At 45.0% G+C, this 11,488-nt stretch overlaps 1 protein-coding gene across 5 annotated transcripts; it reads right to left on the minus strand.

Moving 5' to 3' along the window:
• Positions 1-202: 202 nt before the first annotated feature.
• LOC139299641 (SWI/SNF-related matrix-associated actin-dependent regulator of chromatin subfamily E member 1-like) lies at positions 203-10,784 on the minus strand. Of its 5 annotated transcripts, XM_070922474.1 has the most exons (12): positions 10,731-10,784; positions 10,071-10,130; positions 9,217-9,260; positions 8,342-8,440; positions 6,416-6,508; positions 5,599-5,730; positions 4,113-4,284; positions 3,708-3,880; positions 3,456-3,557; positions 3,204-3,338; positions 3,008-3,137; positions 203-2,460 (listed from the first exon to the last, which is right to left on the minus strand). In XM_070922474.1, the coding sequence occupies exons 2-12, from the start codon at positions 10,075-10,077 to the stop codon at positions 2,090-2,092; spliced, it is 1,458 nt and encodes a 485-aa protein (XP_070778575.1). In that variant the 5' UTR covers positions 10,078-10,130; positions 10,731-10,784; the 3' UTR covers positions 203-2,089. The 5 variants fall into 5 exon arrangements, with proteins under 5 accessions (XP_070778575.1, XP_070778574.1, XP_070778571.1 ...); XM_070922473.1 differs by having other exon boundaries at positions 3,008-3,338; positions 6,428-6,508; XM_070922470.1 differs by having other exon boundaries at positions 3,008-3,338.
• Positions 10,785-11,488: the final 704 nt, after the last annotated feature.

The following is an 11,488-nucleotide window of genomic DNA, read 5'->3' on the forward strand; positions in this document are numbered from 1 at the left end:
TCTCCCCTATATAGCGCTCTAATTTACATTTCCGTAGTTTTTCTGCTTATTGTTTACTTGTAGTACTTCCCCCTATTTCCTTTGTATCTAATAAAAAAAATAACAAAATCCAAGAGATCAGTTTAAGTAAACTCAGTTTTAAGACGAACTAAAAATCTGATTTCTGAAACAATGGCCAAATTAAGAGAAGATGTAATGCATAGAGGTTGAAAGACTGAGAAATCCTCTTTATTTGGATAGATAAGTTCAGACAGTACAAAAGAAAGATGCAAAAAAAACACAGGCATATTACTAAAAACAGTCCAATTCAAGTAAGAAAACAGTCCTTTAAATGCACAAGTGACTGAGGTTACATTTGGATGAGGGCAGCATGTGTATTTCTCTGCTGAAGTTAAATGCTTGTGGGGTCCACAGGAATATGCAGTCTAAAGGAGGGACAGTCTTAAAAAAGAAAAAAAAGAAAAAAATAGCCTCTACTTGTAGAGAAGCTCTCACAGGTGAAATGCTAACTGAGTGCATGTCCGCTCTTTCGACATAAATGGGCCGAACGCGCAGGAACAAGCATCCATGTCGACTTTCTATACTCAATGCAAGTCGTTTTGCCAGCCACCGATTTTAAAAAGCACCTTGGAGACATGCCCATCATTTCATTTCATTTTTGTCTGTTTCTCACGCACGTCACCTGTTTCAGTCCTACACTTTTCTTTTTTAACATTTCAAACAGTTTCCCATGTTTATGGTTAGTATTTAGTACAGCATGCAGAATGTGGGTGCACACATGATCAAAATGTGCCTTCGCCCATGCTTGCGTCGGACCTGGAAGCTACCACAGGCTGCGTTATCCCCCAGTCCAACCGAAACATGTTAGAAATGGCATCTGATTCAAGATTATTAGGCTGAATACGGAGGCTGGATTTCATTGTGTTAATCTAAAAAAAAAAAAAAAAAAAAAGCTAGATCACTAAAAACACAAAGTAGAAGAAACAGTAGTAGTTTTGCAAATCACACGAACTGATAGACTACAAAATTCTGAGGTTTTGAATTGGGGAGGGGGGGGGGGGGGGGGCTTTCATGCAAGGTTGCCCTTTATCACCAGAACATACGCTCAGATTTCAGACAATTTGGACTCAGAGCGTGATTTAAAGGTTTGCACACCAAGACTGAGCGCTATACAGGTATGTGTAATTCAAACACTTCAGCCACATCCAACAGTACAAAGTCTACACAGTGGGAGTTAGTTGAGGTTTGCATTTTGAACTGTGCACAGAGATGGAAAAACAGCATGCCTTCTCCCGACGTCACTGTCTCCCGGGGTGTCGACACAGGCGAGTATTGGATTGTGGAACACGACGCATACATTTCTCTTTAAAAACAGTGGCAATGTTGCAGCTGGTAATGGGTGCCAATTAGATGATCGACAGAAAAACAAATAGGCAACTGTTTTTGATAATCAAACTTAAGTGGTGGGGGGGGGGGGGGGGGGTGATTAAATCGATAATGAAAATTATGGCTAGCTGAGGTGCCATGTAGAATTAGTTTTGACGGTGGGACTTCAGGCCTGCGTCAAAGGTCAGGTTTAACTGCTAACGTTGCGCATGAGGACCCTGCCGACTGGAAATGTATCTGAGGATTAAAGGGTGGAGTCTGGACCATGGACGGGAGCAGACAGACGCAACGGTGATGTCAAGCGCTGAGCACAAACAGTCAGGTCAAATTCTGTACTCTTTGGTGACGTTTTCAGCTCACTCGCTCGCGCCATCAAAAACCAGGCGAGCTAAATTTAAAAAGGAAACGTGCACAGAAGTGAAATCCCAGCTTCCCCTACAGGGTCTTGTTTGGTTCCAGCAACATGAGGCTGGATGATGGAAACCCTGCACCACTCTTGTATGAAATACCTGTTAACTAGTTATTGACCGTACTATCGGACCCCCAACCATTCGGCACCTCTCACTCGCAAGATCTGTTATGATAGAGCCTCCGTACAAGTCCCGCTTCTTCCACGACTGCTGCTCCACCTGCAGGAGAGCTGCAGCACAAAGGGGGGAGGGGGACGTCTACAGCTACCACTTTGTGTCTCACTGGTGGACTATTACATGTCATACTGTTGGTTGCTCTGGCTGGGGGGTAGTAGAGGTGGCGGTGGAGGGGCTGGTTCTTCTGAGGCAGGGGGAGGCGGAGGCGCTGCGGCCGCATTGGGGTTGGCGGTGCTGGAATTGGCTTCCTGTGCCGCTGGGGGCTCGGGGGCTGCCGCCCCGGGGGTGCTCTCCGAGGAAGGAGGGGGCATGCTGTTGTTGCTGCTGCTGCTGCCGTCATCACTCGGGGCGCTGCTGCCGGGAGTGCCGCTCTCCCTGGGGGGCTCGGGGGGAGGGGTCGCTTTATCAGAGGCAGAAGAGGGGGGGTCGGATGGAGGAGGCGGAGCAGGCTGGGGGTCTGAGGAGGCCTCTGCAGGCGCCGCCTCATCTGGGGAGGGAATGAAGGACAGTATTAGTATAAAGCCTTTCGTGTCACGGGGGGGCTGTATGAATCTAACAAATGGCCTCAAGTGATGTCACTTGAGTCAGCGTCGGTCAGGGATGAAGACTACAAGTCTGAAAATGGGGAAAAAAATCTGGGGGTGTGGACTTAGAAAGAAGTGAGTTTACCAGATTTCTGTAGCCTGCTCGAGGCAACATTTGCCGCTACTAGCATATCACACATTGTTGGTGGTCGAGTTGCATTGTGGGTAATGGAGGCACCCAGTTTTGACAAGGAAAAAGAATTTTGTGTGACGCTAAATCTGTGGAGTCCTGTTTTGTTTTTAAACAACAATGGAGCTCTATGGCACAGAGGATTAAGATATATAGGCCTTTGGACACACACACACACTACTACTACTTGTACTGTAATGAACGCGTTTCAACAAGGACAAACTAAATGTTATGTATTGATGTTAATCTGCAGTGTTTAATAGAATTATTATTGTTTAATAAACTCATTCTTGGTTATTTTTTTTAAACAGTTCAGGTACCTGTCTCCATGGGTGTGGGCTTGTCCTCCTCCTTGGTCCCTGAGGTGGGGTTAGCTGCGCTGCTAGCATTAGCACTGCTCTGCTCTGCGGCTTTGTTTCCAGCAGCCTCCTGTTGTTGCTGCTGCTGCTGCTGCTGCTGTTGTTGTTGCTGCTGCTGCTGCTGCTGCTGCTGTTGCTGCTGCTGCGCCTGCTGGGCCTGCTGAGCAGCCTTCTCCGCCTGCTCGGCTGCCTCGCGCTCCCTCTCCTCCGCCCGGCGCCTGGCCGCCTCTTCGGCAGCAGCCATCTCTGCCGCTAGCTTCTCCATGTCCACCTCTACCTTCTGACTGCACAGCTGGAGGCACAGGAAACACAAAACTCAATTCTCCATCAACAAATGACCCTTAAGTGGTGTTCAAGTAATAATCCTCTTCCCTTGTGCTCAGGTTCATATTTAGTTCAGGATAAATACCCGCTTGAGTTCGGTGTTGAATGAGTCAGTGGTCTCCAGGAAGCGTCTTTTCTTGTCTTGGTGGCGATCCTCAATCTGCAGAAGTTCGGCCTCCAGCTTCCTCTGAAACACACGGGAGACACGGGGGTGAGACACACAGAGTATGCGTCTCTAAGGTTCATTAGTAACCATTACTGGAGAATGTCAAAGTCTTCTCAGACAGAAAGTACTATCATATACTCTCCGGGCCGAGAATACGTCCGTCTGGCCTACCTGGTGCACCATGAGAGACTGGACCTGCCTCTTGAGGACCTGCATGCGGGCTGTGGTGACCACAGAGCGGACATCAGGCACCACGATCTCACTGAGGATGTCACTGATGAGCCGGTGGTTCCTCTGGAAGCGAGCGGCTGCCGTGTGCTTCACTGAAAAGCCATCGTCGTAGTCTGGACAGAGGGGGAAAAAACTGCTGATATTTCCACATGCCGTGTCCTAAAATGACCTCCAAAACCATAAACATGTTTAAAAATGCCAAAATCAAAAAAGAAAATCCAACTAAAAACTGTACTTTTCTCATTATAAATGAACTGGCTTTCCCTTCTATTCAAGTCAAGCCATTATTAAACATCTTTGACAACCTGACCGAAGGGTTTTCAAACATCCTCATCTAAAGCTCACCATCGGGGTCTTCGGCGGGCTGGATGCTCATGTACGGCTCTCCTTTGTCCATGCGACTCTGCCTCTGCCTGCTCTCCTCCTCCATTGCAGCCTCGGCCCGGTTCTTGGCATTCACGTATGCCAGGTAGGCCGGAGAGTTGTGGTACGCCTTCAAAGAGTCGTTGTACTCGATCTGAGAGGGGGAGAGACAGAAGGCGTGAATAAGCGGAGCGAGAGGACACGGCGGTCTAATGACCGTTTAAGTTTAGGGTCGCAAAATTGTTATGTTAAAGAATATTCAGGGAGGAAACTTTGAATGGGAATAAAATGGAAAAATAGGGATTGCTGCTCAAGCTGCATTTAATGTGTCATATGCAGATAGAAACAAACCTTTTACAATATCATCAGCAGACATAACTGTAAACCCATAGCTGAGTCTAAGCCCTTTGTTCATGAACAGGACGTTCTTTGAAGACAAAAAGCCATTCATTGTTCAAATGAGTTAGCTAGCTAGCCAGTTCACTTATGGGGGAAAGGTTCTTTGAAAATTCGAGCTAACAATGTGAGCTGTGTGCAGGCGCAGGGGATCAAATAATATTAATATTCTATAAAATAAAAGTTTTCCAATAAAGGATGAATGGAAATGGATAGCTTTCGATATTTGGGTCAAAACAATAAATGAATATATAATGTTATTATTTACAGGGGCGTTATATTGTATTGAGAGTCTGTCTGACTGCATTCCCTTGTAAAAAAAACAAAAACAATTTTATAACAATAATGGAAGAGTGGAAACACTGGAGCACAATATGACTGACTAGAGCTTCCACCATTAATCGATTAGTCGATTGAAAGAAAATTCACTGCCAACTATTTCGATAATCCATTAACCGTTTCGTCATTTCATCAATGCTGCTTCTTAAATGTGAGGATTTGCTGCTATTCTTTGTCATTTGTGTTAGTAAATGAAGAGCCTTTGGGGTTTTGGACTGTTGGTTGGACGAAAGAAGCAGTTGGAAGACATCACTTTGGGCTCTGGGAAATTGTGATGAGCCCCCCTTTTCACTATTCTGTCACATTTCATAGACTAAATGATTATTTGATAATGAAAATAATGGCTAGCAGCCTGTAAATCTACAGGAGACTTAGCTTCACACCAGCCCAATACATCAGCAGTCATATTGGTCAGCACTGAACCAATCAGGTGAGTGCTGATCATGCTTTGACTCCCTTTGCCCTTTATTTCAAAATAAGGGCTCACTGGCGGTCAAGATAGAAGAATGAAATGACAGTCTTCTGCTGTCAGAACCCACTACAGAAGTTTCTGGTTAGTGCCTCTAAATGTCTCAACTGCTCTCAAATTGATTGGCTAAAACCTTATTTGACACTGTGTTTGACACTTCGGTCCTATCATAAAGTGTACACCAATAAAAATACTGCAAAAAGGACAGGCAGTACTGTGCAGGCCTGAACCTCAGCAGTAACTCGGACCCTTACGGCGGCTCACCTTCTCAGCTTCGTACTCGTTCAGGTAGTCCTGTTTCTCCTCGTCAGTCAGGTCCCTCCACATCCCTCCGATAATCTTGCCAATCTCCCACAGCTTCAGGTCCGGGTTGGATGCCTTCACTTGGTCCCACACCTTGCGTGCGCACACACACACGCATACACAAGTACACATGCACAAGCAGGAGCATTGTCACACACGCGCACACACACACACACACACACACACACACACACACAAATAACATATGGTCACTATGGGGCAACTGCAGTTAATGGTAAGTTAGGCTACTATAGGACAGTGAAGGAAATAAAGGAGGAAAAGTGCAAAGGAAACAAAACATTCGCTCCAAAATGATGAATCTATTGGACAGAATTATTAATTATTAAGCTCATTAAGTGTTGCAGAACGACTGGATGGAATGGAATGAAAAATGTCTAAAGACAGAATCACCAGTTTTATGTCAACATGACTTTTCAAGAGTAGATTTTGTCTTTATGCAGTATTCAATGTTAAAATTTCAGCTCTAAAACTAGAGAAGCAGCAAAGCGATGAGCACAAGAGAGGGAGGGGAGGGGGGGTGAAGGCAGGAGCAGATCATGCTTGCAGAAGGAAACGCGAGAGGAGATGCCTCTTTATCGTTGACAAACACAGGAGGCTACTGTGAGCCAACGGGATAGAGTGGAGAGTCTCCACTGGGTGGCTGAGGTGGTGGTGAAGGCGTCATGGCTTGGCTGTTTCCCACCCTAAAACCCCTGCAACTTTTTCAGGGGATGGGAGGACAAGCAGTAAAAGCAGACACCGTGGATGGGTGTCTTACCTTCCTGCTTACCTTCCGGCTGTACCGCATGTAAGGCATCAGTGGCTTGTCTGGAGGTTTGGGAGGCTTTGGGACGGTGATGCCGCTGGAGTTCTGCGGAAAGAAAAAAAGAGAGAGGAAAAGGGGGGAGGGGGCAAGAAGGGTGTGATGAGGAGATGGGAGGGATGTAGATAAAGGGAACACAAAAAAGGGGACAGAGGTTTAGAGAGAGAAGAGAAAGAAAACATCAGCTGATTATGGTCTGACCATGGTGAGGCTTGTGCAAAATAAGAGGTGTGCATGTAAACATGACAACTCTTACGTGGTCCTGAATGCTTTCTTAACAGCTGGATAAATGCATGTCAAATTCATTTACATGCATGCGTGGGTGTAAATGATATTTTAGCAGCCAGTGGCTTGCTAAAGTACTTTTAGAGTGGAACTAAATCAGGCGTGCAATTCCTTTTGCCCTCTCCCGCTCTCTCCACCAAGTCTGTAGGACAGTGAGGTCTAGGCAAATTATATCCATTAGGCTGGCCGAAAGTAGGCCAGCCGGAGGACTGTGCGAGTGTCCCCCATACAAACAGGATATACGTGTACCTCTCATTAATGCTGTGAATCTGTGTCTTTAAATGCATAGGACGCACATGAAAATGACTCACTTTAAGATCTGCTCTACTTTTACCTTCTTGCCATGAAAACATCAAACTCTGTATTATTCTTTCACATTTAAACACCTAGTGACACCTACAAATAGAGGTATTGAAAAAAGGGCAACACACACCAGCACCCACAGTTTTCTGTGTACTCCCACACACCGCCTTCTTTGCGAGATGACACGAAGCAGCGTATCGGGATACTCTGTTGTCCTATTCCCCAGCGGTGACACGCGGCAACTAAATTGCTGTTTTGCTAAATTTGTTGCACTTGACGACACTTTTCTGTCTTCTCATCAACACGCGGCAGAGGCTGGGCTTTAAACGATTGTGCGCAGTGCTGAGACAGCTCGGTCGGCCAATTAAAAAAAACTAAAAACTAAAAAGCAAGAACAATTTCTTTTATCCGGACAAATGCATGTATATTTTTTTTCCATGGCTGGTTAGGAACTTGCTTGGGTTGTTAGAGAACATTTAGTTTTCGTCTGAAAGATTCATTTTGCAGGAAAACCCATAAAAACACATTAACACAAGAGTGGCATTTTGACTCTTGTACCTTACAAGCAGAACCCACACAAAGAGAGAGAGAATTCATGCATTCATAAACTGAAAAACAGAAGATGTATAGCCTTTGGATTGGTAAATTACCAATCACAAGGCTTGATCGTGTTTCCCACAGTTGTTTCCACTTGCTAATTGAATGGACGTTTGGTGTAGCTGACTTAAAAGTATTGTAGTGCCTGCACTGAAAAGTCTGAAAGAGCCTCGATTATTGTGACACCGTTTGAAACGGACACTGGAACACATCTTTATACTTTCATTTAAACTGTAAAAATTTTACTATAAACAATGTTTTTTGGTATAACAAAACATCACTTCAGATTTTTAAGCACCACTAAACTGTAAAAGAAACTACATTTAAACTACTAAACACAGCTCAATACTTAACTGAGCTGTTTGCATCACGCCCAACTGTGGCATATTTCACTGTATGACAGAGTGGGAGCTGTAAATGAGCCGCTTGTATAAAATCGAACAGAACGACTCCCTTTTCTCATCTAAACCCAAACCACTGCAGTCTGTTTAAGTGATAATTCTACTATTTATTGTTGTTACTATCACTTTTTCATGACCATCAACCAAACACACTCTGTGTGCACTCTGAGCCTTTTTTTAATGCTCCTTTCTTTCCACTTTTCCCCATACATGTGCCCCCAAGGTTGTTCCCTACTACCCTCCCCTTTACCCTGCACCCATCCCCCCTTTTCTGTTTTTTTTTTTAATTCATTACCCTGCTGGAGCCTCCGGAGCTCCCTCCCAGCCGGAGGTTGTTGTAGGCCAGATGGCTGTAAGGGTTGTAGCCCACAAACCCTGGGGTGGAAGGCATTTGCTGATGGAAGACAAATGAGACAAAACACGAATGAGAAATGGCTCACAAACAAGAGGAGGAAGAGGGATAAACATAAATAAGTGAAAAGGGGGAAAACGTGAAAATATATGTATAGTTTTGCTTGTTTGTTTTCCATGACGTCGTCATGCAAGGCAACAAAAAAAAAAGAGGCAACCGGCCGGCAGTGCACAACATGTGAATGTTGCATGTAAATCAGGACCTTGCAACAAGCTCAGATCAACCCTATTAAGCACAAGTTGCATTTGATCAGCCGTGTGACCACACCACTGCATTTCACCTTTACACAATGCTGTGCCCCGCTACTGAATGTAAGGGAACGAAAAGCATCTGAAACAGGCATGTTGATTCCATAACTGTACACATGTGCGCTAAGCTCGAAAAATTTGACATGGAAAAAAGGTTTCAGATTGTGAATCAGATTTCAAAAGAAACTTCTGCCGCAGTGGCAATAACGCTACGTAAAAACACACGAGGCACGTTGACCCCCGTCTGTGCGAGACCCTACATAAGTGGTGGTATGACTGAGGAAAAAGCAGGAGTGAGAGCGATGATGGGAGAGCTGAACAAATTTGAGGCGACCGCTTATGTGTTCAGAGAGAGAGAAATTATATGAAAGCAATTTAAAAATGTGGAGAAAGAGGGAGTACGACAGCAAGAGAGAAAGATTAAAAAAAAAGAGGGTGTGCAGAGCTAACATGGCCCTTTGGCCACTAAACGGGCAATGCTGAGACTGGAAGTGAGAGTTGGGCACTTACTGTGGTCGGGGCAGGGGGAGGGGGAGGGGCGTAGGATGGTCGTTCTGTGCGAGAAAGAAAAAATAAAAGAAATGTTAGTCAGCTATTACAACAACAAACTGCTATGTATGGCTTATACATTCTGTATTCATATACTGTTTTTTTTGTTTGATAACGCTGCTATACAGTCAATATTAAACGATGACTAATAAACAGTCGAGGAGCAGAAACATAATTAATGTTGAGGTTTGTTTTTTCGTTGAAATATGGTATAGATTCATAACCCAAAAAACCCCAAAACGATGTTGTCTTCATACTGATGCATTTAAATGTGATTTTTCAGACGATTTAAATTGAAATAGCTACAGTAACCCAAGAAACTGGAAGAATACTAATTGAATATTCCTACAAGATATTTGTAGATTCACAGATATTTGCATCATAGCAAGTAATCAAGATAATAAGTGTAATAAGGTAACCTCTTTGCCTCAATATGTCTATATATGACATGCAGACTTGAGTCTTGAGGACAAAACACAGGTGTGTGTGTGTGTGTGTGGGGGGGGGGGGGTGTAACCCTGTAAAAAGGGTGCATTTCCATCTGCATCTGTGATTGTTTACGGATATGAAAAGGACCAGGGGACTGGGGAGGTCAATGCCATTATGATGATACCACTGATGCCATTTTCCCTCTTGAGTTGGGATCGTTTTATATTACAGGCCCACGTCTCGGATAAGGGCTACGATAGAGAGCAACGGTAGAGTGTTTATTTACAAATCTATCATACACGCTCCCGGCTCTAGTAATAGGAACACCACCACTGGGAAGTCACCTGCGAAGTGAACTTCCGTTCGCGCTATTAATGTTTACTTACTTGACATCGTTGCTGGAGTCTGGGCTAAGGGGAGCAGGCTAGTTCCATATTGGTGTCAACCTGGATAAGAAAAAACAAACAACACAAAAACAGCCACACACATTAGCACACTCAGCCACAATCACCCCGCTATTGCAATAAGTCGTTTGGTAGTCAAAGTAGCAAAAACACACCGGTAAATGACTGAAAAAACGCAGAGAACGACTAACTTAGTGACAACAATGGCTGCCAGGGCTTAGGATGCTAACGTTAGCTTACCCGGACCGGCCTTCTAGCCAAACCTGCTAACACAAAGAGACCATATTCCGCCATAATGATGTTGAAGCTGAAATATAATCCAACGGGTTTCAAGGCGAATTCGCTCTAAAACAAAACCCCGCCAGCATACCCACAAATCACGCACGCGTGAAGAACGGTTCGACACGCCTGAAGTGCGCAACGCCCGCAAGATGTTTGAATAAACCCGTGCTGCCGCGGCTAACGTCAGGCTAACGGACAACACACGCTCCCGCTGTCCCGCTGCGCACACCGGGGTAACCGGCTACACTCACTAGCCAAGTTAGCTAAAGGCAAAGCAGATACATTTTTAAGTCGCCTTTACGCCAACGTTACAAAGCGTAACATTTTCGAGGAGGCGTGTTGGAAGCAACGTAAACATACCCACTCAGTCGTTCTTTGTTCCCTCTGTTACGACCGCTTGTTCCGCCTTTCACACACAGATCGGAAGTGCTAGTTTTGTTCCGGCCGCCGGTGTGTCGCCGAGTTCCGCCTGGCAGCCGAAAACGGCGCGCGCGTCGCTGGAGCGCGCACACCTGGAGCGGAAGCTACCACATTGTAATGCTTTCTAAGACGAAGTACTATTTAAAAACGACACACATCGTGTTTATGGGTCACAAATGATCTAAAGTGTATAGTTTATGGACGTTCGGAGTCATCGGTGTTTTATCAGACTCAGCGGAAGCCGCATTTCTTGGATACCGACGGGTCTGAAATGACGTTTTTAAATGCCGGAAAAGATGAACGTCTTCGTCTGGTGTAAATCCACTCAAATGCATCATACGGCAGAACTGACTGTATCTGCAGAGTAATGCAGAGTAATGCATCCCCTGTTATTTCAGCGTGAAAGTGGTGAAAGAATCCAACATGTTTTCAAAATATTTCATTTATTTAAGACATCATTTTATATCATTTTTGACACATGTGTCTCACCAGTAAGGTGTCAGCCTGGAGGCTTGGATCATCTTGGAGCTTGCTGGTAGAGGGGCGATTGCGGGCGGGGGCCAGTGTGACGAGATCCTTTAAGCTGGTCGTCTTCACCTCGACCGTGTTGCTGACGATCTGGAAGCATCATGTCAGCAGCCTTGGTTACAGGGTTCATACAAAGTCTTGGGAGTTTGGAAAGTGCTCAATTCGAACCA

The sequence above is a fragment of the Enoplosus armatus genome, chromosome 17 (genome assembly GCF_043641665.1).
Source record: "Enoplosus armatus isolate fEnoArm2 chromosome 17, fEnoArm2.hap1, whole genome shotgun sequence".
NCBI classification, from domain to species: Eukaryota; Metazoa; Chordata; class Actinopteri; order Centrarchiformes; family Enoplosidae; genus Enoplosus; species Enoplosus armatus.

Bases quoted from the DNA above. Each gene is read 5' to 3' on its own strand.
- LOC139299641 (XM_070922470.1), bottom strand. The intron at 5,731-6,415 runs GTAAGACACCCA...TGCGCACGCAAG, and splicing joins GCCGGAAGGTAAGCAGGAAG to GTGTGGGACCAAGTGAAGGC. The intron at 2,461-3,007 runs GTACCTGAACTG...TTCCCTCCCCAG, and splicing joins GCCCACACCCATGGAGACAG to ATGAGGCGGCGCCTGCAGAG.